This window comes from Theropithecus gelada, chromosome 6 (genome assembly GCF_003255815.1).
Source record: "Theropithecus gelada isolate Dixy chromosome 6, Tgel_1.0, whole genome shotgun sequence".
Lineage (NCBI taxonomy): Eukaryota > Metazoa > Chordata > Mammalia > Primates > Cercopithecidae > Theropithecus > Theropithecus gelada.
In genome coordinates this window covers 47632189-47653493 of record NC_037673.1, presented here as the reverse complement: position 1 = coordinate 47653493, position 21305 = coordinate 47632189, and the positions used below count along the sequence as shown (strand labels likewise).

The window sequence follows — 21305 nt, the reverse complement described above, 5'->3', positions numbered from 1 at the left end:
AGGGTCAGGAAGGAGGTAGAGCCAGTCATAGCCTATTTAGCCGGGGCCAAAGTACAAAAGGAAGTTCCTCTGTCTGTTAAGCTAACATTTTTGTTGCTGCATCTGAGCAATTTGAGACTGGATGTAGTGTCAGTGTTTTACCAATCATAAGTGTACTATGTGCTAGCTGAATTTGTTCTTGGCAAAGGGTACTGGATTCAGTCAAGGAAAGTCGCCTGAAGGATATTGCTATAACCTACATGAATGTTAGCAAAGGAAGTCACAGGAGAGAACAAGACTGTCGAACACATCAAGACACTCAACAAGAAAAATTAACAAGGCTTAGCTATTGATTGGGGGATGGGACTGGGTGAAAGGGAAGGGGATAGGGGATAATTTATCTTCTCACTTGGGCAAAAGGGTGGAAGGTGTGGCCATTCATTGGTTCAATGATAATAGTGCAAGAAGAGTAGAATGGTGGGGGTTGGGGACATTGGTTAGAGTTTGAGGTGTCCTTGGAGCATTCAGGAAGAGATGTTTGTTTGGAGGTATTTGATCACGTAATTTTGAAGCTAAAGGGAAAGATACAAGTAAGAGCTACAGATTTAAGAGTCCTCAGACTATGGGTCAGAGTTGGAGCCATTCACAGTGGGTTGTGTCTTTCAAGTAGAGTGTAAAGAGTACAATGCGATCATCCTGAGTGGTGAGTCGTAAGTGTTACCCGGGCTAAAATGCATGACACACACACACACAGAGACACAGACACACAGACACACACACACACACACACACACACGATAGATCTTGGAAATAAATCACATTAAAACAGACATGAGATTTACTGCACTACTGCAACCATTCTCTTACAGATCTCAGTATTTAGTAAGCCTGGTTTTACAGGTGTAGGGGGGATTTGTTCTCAAACATGTCTCCATGTGATTCAGAATACTCCTTCTCTCTTCTTTCCCTTCACATGGCTGAATATGTGCTCAGACTTCTTAGTGTACAGCCAGCATAGCCAAGTCATTTGTATTCAGTCAGTCCTTCTCGGAATACTAAATGCTATGAGAGAATCTTAATCGATCTCCATTAAAAAATCAAGGGGGAAATTATTCTCAATTTATATTACTATAAATTGGATTTCATTTCCTACTGCTTCTTCCTAAATATTCTGTTTCTTATATCCATTCTTTTTCTCAGTTCTTCTTCTCTAATTCCTGTCAGAATTACAACAATAGATATAGAATATCTCTTCTTGCTTTCTGCCTCCCTCTCAGAAATTCTTGCTGCATACAGCTGCCAACATGCTTCTAAAACCCCACTTTCATGTCACTCACCCAAGGGCCGACAATGATTTTTCCATTGCCAATTACATCAAGTGCAGACTTCTTTCCTTCCAAGCTCTCTAGAATAAAATCACACCCAGCCTATACAATGGTATTTCAGGTTTCCCTGACACAGTTCTTCAAGGCAGTCAGCACTCCCTCTTCATTGACTCTTCTCACTAGTCTCCTATAATTCTTACCTTTGCTGTGAGTTTTGCCAAGCTGGGATCTCAGCAGTAATACACCTGGTTTATTAGAAAGCTCAGAGATGAGACTGAGAATCCCTGATGCTAGCTTCGGAGCATAGTGCCCTCTTTGGAAAGTGATTAGCTTCTCATCCATGATACCACGATACCTACTAAGTACATTCCAAATTGTCTTATTTTTGAAGAGAAAATAAGACAATCTATGTGAAAGTGCTTTCTAAATTATAAAGTGCTATATAAAGTAAAAACTGTTTAATCAAAACTTTTATTTGTCTGAAAGTGAAGAATACATGATTTTTTAAGCTATATTCATGTTGGTTATCTTTGAAAAGATGTCTTCTTAGATCCACGTTACAAATCATTGTTATTTGAAATAATTAAAAACAGGGACCCAGAAGTTGGGAACAGAAATAGAGGCCAAATAAATTCAGACACTTTAAGTAACTTTTAACATTGGCCGGAACCAATAAAGCGGCCTGTATAGTTTTTTAAAGCACAGGTGATTTTATCTGGCTAGCCAGGGGTCATTCAAAGTGGGGGGACCGCGAAAGGTAAATTAAGTTAACTGAAGAGTTAGAACTATGCTCCGAGCAGCTTCCGTGAGGAAGACAGTTAAGTGTCACAGGAGTAACAAACATCATTAAAAATTTTAAAAATCAGCAAAAAATTAAGTGCTTTCTAATATATGTATGATCAACAACAAAGTATGTGTCTTGATTCCAATCACTCTAGAAATACTTGTTAAGAGCCTAGGATGCATCTTGACAGTCAGTATAAGGGCCAAGAGATTATTAGATTTTGTTTTAGAGTTGTGAAGTGTCTGGTGATTAAATGGAAATTAATAATATTGACATTACTCACTAGTACTAATTTAAGGATTCAAGATATTAAGGGTGCAGTTTTTGTTTCAGTGAATGCAATGGTTTGTTCTTTTCCCCAAGTTTTGCTTGCATTTGTCTTTTCCATTCCGCATTGTTCATCTTGTACTATTCTAGAATTATTTCCAAATGTGTCTGCTTTCTTTTCACAAAAAAATGGAAGGTTCCTTAAGGGCAAGACAAAATCTAATACTCCCTAGTCCTTATATTTACTGTCAAAAATGCATACTAGATTCCCAACAAGTATTTCTAGAGTAACTGAAATCAAGTCTAACAAAAGAAGTTTGCTATCTAAAGCTTCTCAATTATGAATATATCATGAGTTAAAAATTATTTTACTTATTGTAAGAATATACAGTAAGCTCCTCATAAATTTTTACTATTAATGGGTTTACAGGACCATATTTATTTATGGACTAAGATCTTATTCAGTTAATAAGATGTATTTTATAAAAAGTGGTGCTTTAAAAACCATTTTCTGATTACTTAGGTCAAAAATGCTTAGAAAATTCAGGACAGTTCATTTGAAATGCTCCTTTAGATATTATGGCCAGATGTTACAAACTGACACACGTACAAACATACAAGAATCTTTTGTTTCAATGTTATACTTCTTGACAGAATTTAAAATTAAAACGGCACTCATACAATCAATTTAAGTCATTGAATGTACATGGGGAATACTGAAAAGACTTTCTTTTTTTCCCTCATTTTAAAAACAAAAAGGGCAACATCAATTTTAGAGTTTCTTGAGACCTTCAAATACATAGTCCCTAGAAGCAAGATTCATCAAGAGGAGAATCTAAAGCCTAACTGAGCTTTCAAAATACTGCCCACATATACCGTACTTGTTGAACAAATTCAGATTTATTGAAAGCAAACATTTACATTGGCTACAATGTTGGAACTATTACAAAGCTGGATAAAAGAGGCTTTAGTAGCAATAGAAAGCAAGAGCAATAAAAAGTGAATAGAGAAAATATTTGGCCTTACTGATCTCTTGGCAGTATTTACATTATGTACATATTGTTAAATATTTGTAATAATTTTAAGGCACCAAAGGTTAAATAGCAGTTTGCAATACTATTCTGTGCACGAAAATCGAGAAATTTATTGTAAAGAGGCTGTATAGTTAAAGAAACATAGGCATATCTTAATGTTTACATAAAGGAGTGGCTGCATTTAAAAAAATCTCAAATGATACATTAAATATTGGGCAGATCAAAGATATTATTTTTAGAACATTAAATTATATTGACTATGTAAATAAGCACTATTTTTTACTGACCTCCTGGTAAATGTGTAATGTAATCTATTCGTCAACACAGCTTTTTTCACACTCATGGATATGTTTTGTCTAAAAACTACTTGAAATTCTTCTGACCTACAAAAACTTATCCTAATATTTCATAATGTATACAAAATTCCCAAGAAGAATTTACTGGGTAATAATATACATCAAATCTATATATAATCAGACAAAAATTTAGCGGCATTAAATGCCAAAATGCTTGAATATTCAGTCTGCCATTCCAGTGTAGTCGTTGGGTGTTTTCATCCTTTAACTCTTTAGAGTGGGAGATAGTGGCTTTAGGTAATGGACATAAAATTGGCCCATGTAGAAAATCAATCTCAAAATAAACTAATTAATTTCAAATTTTGCAACCCAAATTCTTTCAGGTAACTCACTGGGTGTTAACCCTGACATTGTTACCAGTGACTGAAATATCCATGTTACCACATTGTCCAGAAGTAACTGACAACATCTGTGTCCAGTATGGTCTTACTGTTGAATTATTTGATGACTTCTATTTGCAAAATTTTATTTGTTCCTGACATTGAAAACCCAATTTACCTTACCAACAGTCTATCATTTGTCTTGAGGTAGTGTTATAATAAAGAATTCAGCAAGACAATAGAACATCATAATGTCTGTAAAATGTGCTTCAAATGCCACCATGAAATCCATATTTATTTAGATGGTAGATGACCCAATGTTGAGTGGCCCCTTCGTGACATATTAAATTACTATCTGATGAAGTTATCCAGACTCTTTAATGAGGATGATTAATTTTTCATTAAAACTTTCTCAAACCCCATGCTCTAAGGCAAGTTATAGTTTTAAAAATATTTTTATTATACAAAGTACTGCTAAAATTCTTTCAGTTAAAGATTCATAGACTTACATATTATAGATTTTCTTTCTTTTAGCAAAGGGGAGAAAAATGAAGGAATTTCTTCTCCAAACTTAAATTTTCAAAGAAAAATATTCAGAGCATTAACAATAGCTTGGGTTGGCTTTTTATACTACACCGTATTTAACAGTAACTTTTAAAATGTGGCACTTTTAAAATTAAACTTTAAATTAAAAAAACAGTTTCAAACCCAACATATAACTGAGATTTACTGAGCAACAAGTATAAAATTTATTCCAACATGGTGCATTCGAAGACACCAAAAGTGTCTTATATAATGCATTTTATAGCACTAGATTATTTGTATATTATTACTTTTTTCCATTGTCAAATGTTCATTTTCTTCTCATTTTAATACAGTGAAAGAGAACATATTATTCATAGTAAAATGTTTACAAAATCAGCAACGTAGGAAAAAGTAGAACTAATAAATTAATAATTTTCTTTCCCTACTTCAAGGATGAAAATAAATGACTGCCTTTGCTTAGTGGGTTACTATCTAAGTAGCAACAGCTACACAATTAATAAAACCATTACAAAGCATCGGTGAACAGATTTCAAATAATTATAAAAACACAATACAACATCAAATGTTTGGAATCATCAAATAAGTGAATAGATAATATTTTAACGAATGACTGAATCAAAGCATGATAACAGTGTTCAAATCTCCAAATTGTATGGACCTGTTTGGATTTTGGAAGCACATTTATATGTTAGTAGTAGTAATTGAAATTAGATTCTTTAGAAATACAGAAAATCATCTCTATCAGTTATTATAGTATCCCCAATTTCAAAAAGTTCAATTAAAAAATAAGATGGATTCTCCTTAGAATATTTGCTTACAACGTTCTGAGACAATTGTTTGAAACAAAATCTGTCATTCTGCATCATGATACAACTCAATTAACTGTCATAACAAGATATCTTACTTTATTATCATAAAAGATGCCTAGCATTAAACTATCAACTACTTTCTCAGATAGGTGAACCTACTCTTATTCTTAAGTCAACAGGAACAGTTTTTATTATGCCAATTTTCCTTAAACAGTCTTTCTTGAGTCCTACAAGTTATCCTTCCAGTTCAGACTCCAATACTATATTCTTTACAGATCACTTAAATGTTAAGTAAAACCATAATGGATTAGGTCAGTGGCTTTTAAATTATGCTGGAGGCACTCTACAGAGCTTATTGGAGGTGCCTTAGTGGTCCTAGTGGCCAAACAGGTGGAGTTCCAAGATTCCGTCTCCCAAATCGTGGTATCATGTTTGTCACGTATAGATGGTCTAATGTATAGACTAATTTCAAAAAAATAATTCTGTTGCTTAAAAATGTTTTAAAAACACAGTTAAAGTGATTTGGGAGACTTGCAGCATGTTGACAAAAAAAAAAAAAAAGCAAGGTCCTCATGTCCCACACTAGTCTTCAAATAAGTGGTCACAAAACACTGGATATGATATTGTATCTTTGCCCTACCCCACTACTATTATCCCTCAGCCTAGCCCAGAGTTCAGAGCCACAAGTCAAAACAGATCAATGTTTTAAGTAGATACTATCAAAATGATTAATATCCCAGCCACTTCAAGCCTACTTTTTCTTGCAGAAATAAGTGGCATATCAATTATTTGCAATATAACAAAACAAATGATTAGAAAATACTTCCTAAACTGCAACCCTTAACAACATGTATGACCTTTTTCTCACTTTTTATGCCAGACAAAGGAAATAAACACAGCAGTTATCACATTATACTTGCAAATGACTACACATTTTTATTTTTTTTCTATATAAATTAAAATCAGATAGAGCCTTGATTCAGGGTTTGAATAGACTGGCAGACTCACTAATTAAACTGCTTTCATGAATGGCCTTATTCCAAAGACAACATGTGGGAAAATAAACACTGTCAATTAAAACTTGATGAATAAGAACTCTAGGACTCAAAGAATAAGAAATGATTTTGATGAAATTATGAGTCTTGAAAAGGAAATGCTGAGAGCTGGTGTTACTGTTCTCTATAAACTTATTTGTTGTCTTTTAATATAAAAGAAGCATCAAAGTTTGTGTTCTTTCTCAATATGAAAAAAATAAGCAGAGGTATTAGATGAACAAATACAAAAATGCTGGTGTGGCATAAATAAAATGGTAAAATGTTTTCTTGCAGTAAATAAAAAATATATATGGTTTCTTTAAATTCTGAGGTCTTTCTTTCAAATACATAATCATTTGAATATAGATTCAGTCTACCAGGCCATGTATGTTCCCCAAATTATGACTTTTAGATAACATTTTAAAAGAGTTGAATTTCTTCAGATAAACTGAAAAATTGTCTGAAAATATTTTCAGTGAATGAATGGTGGTAAATTTGGCTCATATCTTGGTTTATGTTCAAATTTATTGCTTACTAAATATTATCTTCTTTCCATTAAATGAGGATAGAATTGTGAAGCTAAGCCATCTTTCTTGTCAAAACATACGTGTGAATATACACAAATATATTCACAACCACACATTTTGATGCATGAATCTATAGATGTGTATATTACATACTTTTTCGGCAAGCACTACTTCTAAGACCTAATTGTTTTTGTATGAATAAAAATAGAAGAATAGGGAACATCCCTTCCAAAACATTAGAATGCCCATACTACTAATGATATAGCACATCAGAATGTGCAAACAGTATACTTATTTCAGAGTATCTGATTGATTTAGATGCCATTATAAAATGTTCTCAATTCTATTTTGGTAACCTAAAATGTCGGTATATAATACCAAATATCCAGTTAAAGAGTTTAATATAAAAATATCAGCACAAAACAGTTTTTTCAATCTGTTTATTGTGTGAGCAACCCAAACTTCAGTTTAAGTGCTGTTGAAATTTTATTACTAGATTCCATAACCCTACAATTGATAAATCTTATACCATTTTAGGTATTTAATGAGATACTTAGAAATACTAAGAAAAACAACCAGTATTCAAAGGGTTAATTTTGTTTATAATAATAATAAATTATTTTATCATCTTCTTCAGTTCAAAATCCAGCTTTGAACCCGAGGAAGGCTTTCAAATCATGTTAATTAAATGGTGGTCCTTTAACCAGTAGCAGTTTGATTACCAATTACTCGGAGGATCTCTTTGTGAATGCCTCCTTCTTGTGTATTAATATTTGCATCTCCCACTTGGCCGTCTTCATAGCTGAAATACAAAACATAAAAATATAAAAACATTTTAAAAGATGGCAGCATTTAAAACAGCTTAGAAATGCTATTTGATACCTAAAATATAGCCCAAGAAAATAAAAAGCAAATTATACGGTTGTTTTTCAGGTGCGTTTAACAATGTGTCCTCATTGTGAAACACAGAACAGCCCATTCTACGTCATGCCTAAATTTTCCCTTCTTGCATTTTTTTTTTATCCTCTCATAAAGCACTGTCTGAGTTGCAAGAAGTTTCTCAGTGTCTTTGGCATTGCAGGCATTTCCCACAGCAGCTGCTATGAAGTCTACTATAAAAAAAAATAACAGCTTCAACTTTATGTTGCTAAGATTCTGGACTTCTTAACTCTACTCCTACTTCAATCATGTCTTTATTTTCTGACTGACGACACTTCACTTTCTACCACTGCTTCTTTGCCATGCCTGCCTTCTAATAATTATTCAGCCACAATCAGTGCTGACCTTTTTTCTTATCACTGGTTGTACTATTTAGTCTGACTTTAACATATTCTTATTTATGCTGGCACTTCACAGAAGAATGCAAGCCTGCTAAGTTTACTTTAGCAGTAGAAGGGAAAATATAATATTAAAGAACAGCAATTACTAAGTTCTTTAAAAATAAATAATTACATTTTAGATGGTAATTCATTTTTCTCAAATAAACTTACTTGAGCAATAAGAATTTCCTAAGAATGAATTTTCAAGCTTTCATGATCATATTCAGAGGCGAACAAGTGACAAATTATTTTTACTTCATAAAAATGGCTTCAAGACAGAAGCTTTAGAAAAGTGGTAATTACTTGAAAATAGATAACCAGGGATATAAGCACAGCATCTCAAAGACTAATACTAGCTACTATCTTTTCCTGAAATAGCACAATATAGGAAAATGAAAAGATGACATACAGCAAAGAGAACTTGGCTCCTTATGTAATCCACTGCTTAACCATCAAGTGATAACTGCATTTGTACCAAGTCTAAATTCTTAACTAAATGACCCAAGGTTGTCTATTTGGCTAATTCTTATTGCTGTTTTAGATATACTCAGCAAGTTTCAACTTACATATACGTGGAAATGACACCTCATGGTGAAACATTACCCTAAGAAAAAGAATGGGATATGTGGTACACAGCCCAATTACAAGTATTTTCTCAGGACAGTAAGTGCTCTGTTACTAAGATTAATTCTCAATCACTTTTATTGCATCCTTTTCCTTGGCCTCTCATTTCAATGATGGTTTTATACATGAATCACACCTCAGTTTTCTCTCTTCTCATGACATGCAAAATCAATTATTTCAGCCCCTTCCAAGTTTTAACTATCACACACATGCTAATTCCTAAAACTCTACCTTCGATCCTTAAATTTTTCTCTCTATATAACTTTCCTACAGATAACACAAATTCAGTATATTCAAAGTCCTTATTTTTTGACCCTGGGACTGCTACTTTTTATTCTATCCATATCTCAATTTGATGTACCAGCATCCAGGAACACAAAACCTTTAGTCATTCTTGGCTCTCTTTGTGCCTAAACCCAATTAATTATCAAGCTGTCTTGCTTCCAGTTTCGTAAACTTTCTCTCTACCTGAGGCCATTACCTTTGTTTAGGCCTCCATTGTCATTTGTCTAAATGATTGGTTTTCAAGTTGCAGGTTGTGTGTAACTAGTGGGTTTCGAAATTAATTTAGGTTGTCCAGACCAGCATGTTAAATGACTAATGGAATAGAATAGAATAGAATAGAATAGAATAGAATAGAATAGCGAACACTGACTTCAATACAGGTAGAAATAATTATTTTTTTCTAAGTCACAATGTCAAACACATTTCTTTTGGTGGTGAGACAAACTGACCTAGAGAGTTGTTACAACGTTATAACTGATCTCTCTGTCTCTACACTTATCCCCATCATCTCTCCTACAAGATCTATTCTCCACCCTGCAAAAGTGATAGAAAAATGACCACCATCTCACTTACAGAACAAAATCCAAGTTATTGGCAATATGAGTTCCTTCATCATTCAAATACAGACTTCCTCTCCAGTCATGCCCCATCACTCTTTTCAGTCAGATGGAAGGGTTTGTCTACCCAAATATTATACGTACACTGACATTTAAAAAGCATTAGAAGTTAGTGGAGAAGACATGAGACTCAAATTATTTGAATAAAAGATAATAATTTAAGACTGAAAGAGCACAGAGGAAGAGAGAGAAGAGAGCAAAAGTGGGAGTGAAGGTAAGAGTGAGAACTAGAGAGAGAAAGAGAAAGAAAGCATGCTTAAAAGTATTAAATAAAATGCATATTTTTCTACTGTCTAGGAAACCCACAAGGAATCACAACAGTTGTGGGTTGAATGACAAAATTGACCAAAGGCATTCAGGTGTTTTAAATTTGTTGCATATATAATAACCAAGAAAAATCAAACATCCATTTAATTTGGGCAACTGGCAAGGCTTAGATACATAAGTTGATAGTGGCATTAGGGCATTTCTTACAATAGAGTATACAGAACATGTCACAGCTATTTATGATTTAAAAGTAAAGTTCTTTTATGTCTGGAAAACAACATAATTTAAAAGAAATAGAATATGAATGATACCACTAGGGAGATGATACATTTGACTGGGTTTTGGTAGAATGAAAAGTGAAAACGTCTAAAAGGAGACAAGAATTACTCATATTCCCAGGAGTGTAAAAGGATTACTAAAATTTTAATGAAAAATTAACCAATTTGCTTTAAAAATAATAGAAACTAGGATATTAGATGAAATTTAGCTGCCCAGAAATTTCTTAGGTATGTCAGGACATTTCATAAATAAAAACTTTTGAAATTATTGACAACTTGATGGGAGGATCACTTGAGTCAAGGAGTTTAAGACCCACCTGAGTAATACAGCCAAGACCTCATCTCTACAAATTAAAAAAAAGGACAAGGCAGCCTGAGCTGTCCAAATATAGGGTGAGCAGAATTCAGAGAAAAGACAGAATCATTTCAGACTGGGAGGTCAGGGGAGGTGCCAAGGAATAGACTGTTTGAATGAGCCTTGAAAAATAGGCTAATGGTCTAGCTGGTAAGAAGGCCAAATCATTTGGATTGACTGAGCAAAGGCACAATAGTGGGAAATACAACTCCAAGTTGTTTTTAAGAAACAGCTTGGACAATTTCACTTAATCAGTGGTTTGTGCATGTAACTGAAGTAAGGTAGAAGGGACTCTATATGTTGGAGAATGCCATGTTTCTATTTAACTATCAGCCTGTCTGGGCAATGAATAATCAAAACACTGCTTTAGGGAGATGAATATGGTACAAATGGTATGATCTTAGAATTTTATACGCATAGGAATGTAGGTTGTACACCAAAAGATTAATCCTAGTTAACTCTAAATGGGGATAATATGGAAAATGTTCTTTTTTTTCTTTTTTGCTTATCTTCAATTTCTGAATACTAAAGAGGTATATCACTAGTGTAATAATGGTAATGTTTAATAAATCTTGCATTGCACAAAGGAGGCTAAGAGTGATGAATAAATTAGAAGCAGGGAGAACTAATAACCCTTTGATATACTCTGGGGGGACAGAATAATATATCCACGGGAGTAAAGGCATTGGGACAAAATTGTGAAAAGATAAACTTGGGAATTGATGACTATGGTGAGCAAGGAAAAAGAAATGGAAAACTACAGCTCAGGTTTCGAGTCTCTTTGATGTATAAAGTTACTGCACAGATTGGAGAAGGTGAGATGTTGGCAAGGGAATTTAAATAATGTGTTCTTATTTGCATATTGATTTTAAGGTATTAGCAGGCTTTTCAAGGGCAAATACTCATCAAACAGTTATAATATTTGACTTTTTTCATTCCTACATTCATTCCTCACTTATTCATTCCTACATTCACATCTCCAGCCCTTTTGAAAATGGCTACCTAATTTCTACATACAGGTCTTAATGTCCTAGTACACATGCGTTTCAAGGTTAGTCATGTAATCAAGTTTTACTCACAGTTTCTAGAAACTAGGAATTGGCTTGGATCTGTTCATAACATCTGAACTATTACATTTTGCCTGAAGCACTTACATTTAATTAAGTTTCTTCATTTTGGAATTCTCTAACAAAAATTTTTTGAACTTCTAATTCTCTTCTTTTTTTTTTAAAAATCGATATTTTCCTTCAAATTTTACTTTCATTTTTTTCTGATACACCAGCCTGTTCCCTAAAATTTCCCTCCAATTCTTCTCTCATTTTGTGCTGCTTACTTGCTGGAAAACATGTGATTAGCATACTATGTGACTGTTTTATCAGCTCAACTGTGGGAATCAGATTAGCATGGGAGTTATTTTAATTTTCAATATTGTTACTTGATAATAGATTTTTTAAAAAGGTAACCATGTTAACTCATATCCTAGGCATTAGGCAAAGTTTCTAACATCCAGGATCACATAATGTATCACAAAAATTAAAAAGAACAGAAATTGAGTTTTTGTCTTATCTTCATTCTCATCTATTTATTCTTCTTCTAGGTGTTACCACGCATTAGGGAGGCTCACCACTAGTAGAACTCTGTGATCATATCTTTTATAGAGAAAGAAACTGATGGTTGCAATTAGAATGTACATTAATGAAACAAGTTCTCCTTTTGATGTGTTTTGAATTTATCAATTTTCCTTAATGAGTCTCCTGAGGGTACAGAAAGGATGAAATCTAATTTGTGTTCATAAAGCAATGAAAATGATCTTAATATGATAATATGAAATTTTTCCTTGGATTATTTAGGAAGTATCCGAGTGTACTTCTCTTTTCTTCATATGATTTATCCTCAACTTTTGCCTATGAAATACAGAAATTATTTTCTCCAGTAAACACCCCCCCCGCAACATGTATATCCCTACAGATAGGCTTTATGTACAATTTATCTAAAAGTTCAAAAGAAATAATACTTAAAATGGTACTGCCTATTAAAATATCTAAGGTTGTTTATTTAGCTTAGTTAATTTGAATGTTAGCAAGACACAGAAGGAGTAAATGAACTGATTAGATGACAGGCTAAGGAAAGGACTCTAGAGTTATTTTTCTGCCAAAATCTCAAGATTTCTCAATGAAATAACTTGGTGACTGAAGGTTTCTTTTTGGAAGGCCAACCATCTAACAGTGGATAACAATCAAGACAGTTAAGAAAGAAGAGACAAAAATATATATATATATTTTATAAGCCTTTCAGTGGCCAAGACCTGCACTGTGCTAAATTAATCCTCGTAATAAACTTAAAGGCACTGTGTGCAGATAGCTTCTCTAGGAGCCCCCAGGATCCTCTTGGAGTCCTTCTCTGCCTTCATTCTGCCCCAGGAGCCTGACCTGTAAGGACTTTCTCAATAAACTCCATTGTTCTCTAGCTTCTGGCAGGGTTTGGACAATGGGGCTTCCCAACAGGACTGCTTCCTGCCTGTGTCTTTTTGTGCCGGAGAATGTATAACGTGCTAACAGATCCAGGTTACTACACTGGAACTGCGGTTTCCTTATAACCATATCCTTGTAAATAATCTAACTGGGGATGTCCCAAAAATATTTTTCATGGGTCATTTGTTTCCTGTTTGGATTGTGACTGATACAGGTATACTATTATCATTTTACTGATGAAGCCTAGATGGGTTATACAACTAGTCAATATCGCCTTACTAATTACTATTCAGCCAGGATTCAAACTATCTGATCAAAAGCCAGCTCTTTCTACTATACTCACTGCTGCCTGACTGTTAAGAAAGAAATCTATAGCCAGTAAATATCTATCGTAAGAACCATCACAGTTTTCAAATAATCCAAAAGAAAACCAGGCAGCTCCTAAGTTTCACTGTGAATAGTCTGTCAACAAGGCAACAGATCCAATGCTGAATGCACAGGGTACTAGGGATATACAGCATACTGAAGCAATCTTAACAGTTCAAATTTTCAGCTTCTTTTAAGATTACATGAAGTACAAAACAGATATGCTCAACTCTTCCCTGAAATACTTTCTGTGACAAGATCATGGATAAAGTGGGAACAGCATGGGAAAAGGGTTGGAAGCCAAGGGTAGCGTGAAAATTAGACTGGTCTATTGCACCCATTATTTAGGAGTGAAAAATAATGCTTTAATATTTTAATGCAACTCTTATGATAAAGCCATGCCAAAAAAAAACCCCACATCGACATGTACTGCATTGCCAGCTTGTGTTATATGCAATGTAGATCAATCTTTTATAGGACAGACCTTTCCATTATTTGTATTCTTCATCCCAGTTCTAAATTTTTAAAATTAACAAAAGTATATGTGTGTATACATGTGCATAAACACATGTATACATATATACATACAGAGAGATGGCTAGAGAGACAGAGATGATGTTTTTCTTTTTCTTTTTTTTTTTTTTTTGAGACAGATTCTCCCTCTGTCACCCAGGCTGGAGTGCAGTGGTACTATCTTGGCTCACTGCAACCTCCATCTCTCAGGTTCAAGCGATTCTCCTGCCTCAGCCTCAGTAGCTAGGATTACAGGCATGCACCACCACACTCAGCTAATTTTTGTATTTTTAGTAGAGATAGGGTTTCACCATATTAGCCAGGCTGGTCTCAAACTCCTGACCTTAGGTGATCCACCTCCCTCAGCTTCCCAAAGTGCTGGAATTACAGGAGTGGGCCACTGCGCCTGGCCAAGATGTTTTTTTAGTTGTAAGTTAATAGCTGTTTTTCATCAGCTCTTCTAAGTTAACAGCATTTAAAAATTATTTAGATTTTTTTAATGGCTTACTGAAAATAAAACAAAAACACTAGTTGATGTTAAACTCAATTACCTGTTATATTTTGGCAGCTAAAGAGACCAAACAATAATTCAGTCACCACTAGCCCATTTGTGGCAAAGACAGTAATATACAAATTTGAGCATCCACTTACACGAAAAAGAATCGTGTGCAGACATGGTCAGTATTGGGGACAACCCATATCTCTCCATGTTTGTGCAGGTCGGGTGAGGTGATCACTGCAAGTAGAAGATAAAATTAAAGAACCACTTTATTCTAAAGAAATCCTAGTCCATTCCAGCTTAATATATCCCTTCTCTTTGGAATCTAAAGCAAAAATATAAGCACTAATGAACACATAAAAATTGTTTAAACTTACTGTCTATGAAGAAATATAGATAAAAACAGTGAAAGGCCATGTAACAACTTTATAATTTGAATAACAACTGGTATAACAACAAAAAGGAACTCATTTAAGTATTATCGAAAACTGACAGGTCCTGACTTAAGAACTATTTAGACATCATGTTCATGTACTATATAACTACTGTGTGTTGAAAACTTAAAAGACAGTTGACAGTAGCTACTAAAACTCCTAACACAAGAAGAAAAAAATGAATTTTTAGCCAAAGTCATATTTTAAAGTAAGAAAAAAGTATATGATCTTGCAAATCACCCATCAATTTTTCTGTCCTAAGTACAAAATAATATAATAATTTCAGTGTAGGAACAGAAAGACCTAATAGGTTATCTTCTCAGTGCTTGGTTCATCTTTCACATTTTTCATCGTGTCACATATTCAAATACCAACTTTAAGAGGAAGATAGCACATTAACTAAAGAGATAAGCATTACTTGATCAGAAATATGTAATTACCATTCTGGAAGTATCTGCCTGAAATAAAATATATCACTGTCTGAATTCTTGCCAATTCTGCAATTTGGTTTGAAACTTTATGATCTCTACTGTACCCGTTTTTGCATTTGTGCCCTTTGAGATGATCACAAGGAATAATGCTTTTCCTATTCCACTGTAAGCACTCTGTAAATATACTAATATTCTTAATTATAGATGAGCTAAGAACTAACACTACGAGGTTTGTAAAACTTTCAACTTACCTTCACATAAGGCTATGCATTTTAAGTTACGGCTTTGCAGGAATTGGGATTGCTGTCCTTTTTTCTGTGACTAAATTCCAAAAACAATTAACACTTAGAGTCAGAATGGAACACTTAGTGAAAAAAACTGTTCATCATCAAAAAGTAATAGTCACTGAGGTGGCTCCAGGAAAAAAAAAAAAAAAAAAAAAAAAAAAAAGCCTATCTAGACTAGCATCAATTTCCTTGCACTCTCTTAATATCAAGCTATTTTTATTTAATTTCTGTACATAATCATTACTAAATTATTCTTGAGATAAGTGAACTTAAAAATGCTAAATTAGGGTTCAATAATCTCACAAAATGGAATTAGAACTCAAATTTATTTTTACTAAAAGCTTGGCCTCTATTTCAAGGTAAACAAAATTAAATTTGCATGATCTTTTCCAATATCAAAATCAATTATTTCAGATCATCTACTCCAAAACCAACCCATTTTTTAATAGCATCACTTACTAGGTCACAGAGGTTTCAGAAACATCTCATGTAGAAAATCTAGGAAGTTTTCGTTTTCAGATAGTAGATTAGCTATACTCTTTTTTAAAAATTTAAAGTCACATTATTTATCAGATGAATTTTTAATTTTCCCAGAATATACTTGTTTTCTCTGAAACAACGTGAGATTGATGGTCATTCTACTCTCTGCCCAGAATGTTCTTTCTCCTAGAGAGGCACATGGCTCAGGTACTCATCACCTGTAGGTCTTGACTCAAATGTCACCTTCTCAGAGTATCCTTTCCTGACCATCCTTTTTAACATTCATCCCAGGTTCCTCTTCCACCCGACAGCATTAAATGTCTTATTTCCCTGGTTTATTTTTCTTCATAATATCTAGCATTCTATCTATCTAAATATGTAGTTAATTTATTTATACCCCACAGTAGAATGTAGGCTCCAAGAGAACTGGAATATGTGTCTACTTTTGGCCATCACTATACTGCCTAGGAGTATCTCTGGTACTATAGTGGGAGACAAATACATATTTGTTGAATAACTATTGTATAGAGGCAATTCAGTTATTGCATTTCAGAGTGAGTTTTATTCCTTTATAAGTAATGACAACATTAAATAACTTTGCAGACTTAAAAAGCCTATTTTTCCAAGCTCTGCTGGCTAATGAGGCCACAGTTCACTAATCACAAGCAGTCACTAAAGTCACTACAACACCTGTGATGCATTGCTGCTTTTACTGCTTGAAGCTGGCTCGTCCTTGGCTGACACCTTCTGTTTCTTGTTCATCCCTGAAAACATCAGCAAAATAATAATTTAGGGACAAAGCTGTCTGATGCAGCTCAAAGTACAATCCACCTACTATGCAAAGTTCCATTCTAGGTAAAGGTTTGATCACATCAGGCTAGAGACAGTAACAAAGGGCTGTGCACTTAGCACTTGAGGTGGAAGATCAGTGGGTTTTGGAGTCCTGGGAAAGTTATTATTATTATTATTATTTTGCATTGAAAGCAAGGATCGAAAATTCTTCTGCATAAAATTAATATAGTTTAAAAATTATTAAAACTTGATTTTAAAAGGCTTTTAGAACCTAACTGTCATTCCTACTATCTGGCTAGGAGAAGGAGAAAATGAAGGGTGGGAAATATGAACAATGTCAGAAAAATATATTTACATTACAACTTAACTTTTCTGTTGTTATTTGTTGTTAAATTCTATGTAGAATCTAACATTTCTTCTAATTAAGACAAATTTTATGTTCTTTTTTCTGTAATATTCAGAAATTTTAGCTTACTCTGTAAATGCCATAATTTCTTACTGTGAATACTTTAGAAAAGCAGAACTAAAATACACGTTTTTGAATATGTAGATTTGTATCTATACTTTACTAGAAAGTGTTCATCTACTGTTACATCAGAAGTTGAGATAGGTGTTGATTTTTGTAGTTGTTTCAGCAAATGGCCTAATGAGATAGGGAAAAGCCTGTTTACAAATTTGTGAAGTACATTTATCCAACTTTTTCAGGTCTTCCAAAAAGGTGCTGGGGTGGATGGGGACAGGTTGAGGAGAAGGCCTTAGGATTTCAAACGCATTTCTAACCAAAAAGCAAAGGGTATATATGCAGAGAAGCTGTCCTGTTCTCTTACCCCTACCCTTTCAGCCCTTAAAATCAACTACAGATGCTATGTCATCTTACCGTAGTGATTCTTACATTTGTCTCAGATCAAAAGCCCTTCAGGAATTTGAGAAAGGTATGTACTCCCTCTCCAGACAAATGCACATATACACAGACAAATTTTTACATCCATTCACACGGTTTGTACCTTTCCTCAATTCTTTCCATGAACCCATCGAAGGAGTCTATATACCAATATAAAAAACAGAATATCACAGTACTTGATGATTTGCTGTGTTTTTATGCTGAGAATGTACTTATTTATTTCAGCTGGTTTCTTAGCTTTTTATTTTGTACTGTTTTAGCAAGATTTAGAGTCTGATTTTAACCGATTTCTTCTTTGTTACTCCATTTCCTATCTCTACAGTATCTTACACTTCCTGATATTTATTTTCTTGTGTTATTTTGGCATATGTATTTTCAGAGATCACTGCAAGAGTATTTCTTTGCTAACAAGAGAAGGAGTCTAATTCCCCAACTCTTGAATATGAGTCAGGCTGTCCCAGACCTGCCAGTGCAGCCCATCCATCAACTGAGTGCCATTCAGTGGATACTTCAAGGGGCTAAAGAATCACTTAGCCAGGTCCCATCCCAGATTGCTGACCCAAAGAATCTATGAGCATAATGAAGCTGTTATTTTGCCCTAAGGTTAGGGTGCTTTGTTGAACAGCAATAGTTACTTGAATAATTATGTTTTAATTTTTCATATATTTCTAATTTTTCTTTTTTTATTTACATGCAGCCTTCTAATTAAAGTTTTCTTTTCATCAGCATTTTACCATTTATCAATGTTGCTGTTTTCTTTTAGTATTTCTAATTATAAATCTGGTTTTAAGCATTCCAAGTTTCCTATCACTGAGAAACAACTTGTTATGGTTGGAAGAACATGAACTTTGGTAAATAAATTAGGAAGTTCTTTTTAATGTTCACCTAGTTATCAGACCTTTCTTACTATACTTTCCTATAACATGAGGATATTAAGACTTACCATTCAGGCACCATGTGAATGACATCTCCTAAAACGTGTAATGTGATCGCATAATTACACACACACACACACAGAAGCACACAAGCAAAACTAATTACATATGCAGTTATATGTATATAAAACCACTTAAAAGTGTGAAGGAACATACACAGAACAATGAAGCTGTAGTAAAGGAGAGAAAATTTTCATCTGCTACTTCAAAAATTCTATGTAGCTTGAATTTATACAATGAGCATAATTATTTTATATTTAAAACAGAATAGGTTAGTTGTTAAATAAATCATACTGATCATTGTAAAATATTCCAAAAATTTTTAAAGTGCAAAGAAGAAAACATCACCAATTTCACCAAGGATAACTAATGCTAATAATTTGGTGATCATTCTTTCTACATTTTTAACTCATCAGGCTCCTGCACAGCACAAGCTTTCAATTTATTCCAAAGTATTCTTTCCCACAATCTCACCAAATTTATAAAAAGTTGTTAACAAGAGAGATGATTTTGAGGGTGTTTTTCTACTTCTAATGTTTCCATAATGTTCAAAGCTTCTTTATGGATAATAATCCAAAGATAAGAAATTAGCATGATATAGAATTACACTTAAAGATATTATGTATGTGTACTGTTCAGGGCCCTACATAGTGCTTTGCATATACTACAGTCTCAATATTCATTTATGGAAGGAATAAATGTAAGAAATATTAAATATTTTTTAAATTGATAAAACACATATTCCATCTTGTACACTAGGGAGAGTATTATAAATTCATCTTGACATTGTAAATTTAATAAAAATATATATAATAAGGCACAATAAAAAGCTGTGCATAGAGTATAAACAATAAGAAAATTAAAATCTAATAAATTTGACTTTAGGATTACCTGAGTAACCAAATGATATGCTGGACATTGGACTAAGATAGATTCCACTTCCATACATTGCACCATGGAGCTAAGATGGGAAGAGTGGGAGAGAAAGAGAGAGAGAGAGAGGTCTGTTCATGGTTTAAATGTTAATATTTGACAAAGCAATCAGTTTCATGTCAGAACATTCAGTCTTAGAAAAAAATGACAGAGCTTCTATTCCAAGGTCTAATTTGAAAACAGTACTAACAGCCTTGTGCTTAAAACTCAGAGTTTATATATGAAAAAAACGATATCTAGAGGAAAAAGATTCTTGATAAATGTTTTCCATCCTACCAGTAATAAAGACAATCACTTATTACAAAGTACACTAGCAGGCCTTTATTTTAATGGATCTAAAATTTTAGAAATTAAACTTGGTCTGAAAGACACAGTAACACATTCTGATTAGGATTTATATATTAGTGTATAAACAAAGCGTCCTGCTCAGATTTTCATTAAATAATACTATCTGTCATCCTGCTCTTATCCTTTGTTACATTTTTGAAGTTACATAAGTTTCATTAACCGAAACCCTTCAACTGGTCTAAGAAACTATACTCAGATCAACTAAACTTCTTTCTCATTTTCTCTGTGTTCTTGGGCCCTCACACGCTATTAGTATGAACTATTGAATACCAAACGCATTTAACATTTAACATTTAATTGAATCATCTAAAATGTCATCGTAATATGAGATCGAGCTCAAGTGGCTGGGTTAAGTATCTCATATTATTAAGTCTTAAGCATCTCATATTTTCTTAAGTCCTTATGCTGTCAGATGAAAAAAAATTCAGCTGCATGAGAGTGAAATGAAATGTGCAGGATGAAAAGCATAAATAAAGATGGAGATGACAGCCACAATATTCTGCTAACACCAAGTACTGTCCTAGAGGCGGAAAAGCAGGTATTAGATGGCTCTCTAACATCCAGTCCACTTATTTCTACATTTTATTCTCTAAAAGCATTCATATTGAGGCCCAGTACTCAAGAAATGTACACTGAATTAACAGAATGCCTCTATGATTTTACTTTGTGCATAATGTTTTTCTACCTAAGTTAAAAGTGTGATTTGGTTTATTGTTTTCTCATAGGGAATTAAACTCTCTTTTCTTTTCTTTTTTTTTTCTTTTTTTTTTTTTTGTTGAGACAGTCTCGCTGTGTCACCCAGGCTGAGGTACAGTGGTGCGATCTCAGATCACTGCCACCTTCACTTTCACCTCCCGGCTTCAAATTATTCTCTTGCCTCAGCCTCCCAATTAGCTTCGATTGTAGGCATATGCTACCAAGCCTAGATAAATTTTTTTTTTTTTTTGTATTTTTAATAGAGACACGGTTTTGCCATGTTAGCCAGACTGGTCTCAAACTCCTGGCCTCAAGTGATCTGCCCACCTCAGCCTCCCAAAGTGCTGGGATTACAGCTGTGAGCCACTGTGCCCATCCTTTCCCTTTTCATCGTATTATCCATTTTGTGTTTAGAGCATTGTGTTCTGCTTCAGTTCTAGTATGCCTACTACGAATTCCATATAATGTTTTACTCACATGCTTCCTCTTTTGC

At 33.8% G+C, this 21305-nt stretch overlaps 1 protein-coding gene across 3 annotated transcripts in view; it reads right to left on the bottom strand.

Annotated features, from left to right (window-relative positions):
- Window positions 1–3233: 3233 nt before the first annotated feature.
- Window positions 3234–21305, bottom strand: part of PARP8 (poly(ADP-ribose) polymerase family member 8) — a 187170-nt gene continuing 169098 nt past the window's right edge. For 2 of the 3 annotated variants that reach the window (XM_025387602.1, XM_025387603.1), the window contains 5 exons: window positions 19727–19796; window positions 16898–16971; window positions 15692–15761; window positions 14728–14812; window positions 3234–7783 (listed from right to left, as the gene is read on the bottom strand). In XM_025387602.1, coding sequence (XP_025243387.1) covers window positions 7681–7783; window positions 14728–14812; window positions 15692–15761; window positions 16898–16971; window positions 19727–19796 — 402 coding nt within the window. In that variant the 3' untranslated portion in view covers window positions 3234–7680. The remainder of the gene's footprint in view (window positions 7784–14727; window positions 14813–15691; window positions 15762–16897; window positions 16972–19726; window positions 19797–21305) is intronic. The other variant, XM_025387604.1, reaches the window with a different exon arrangement.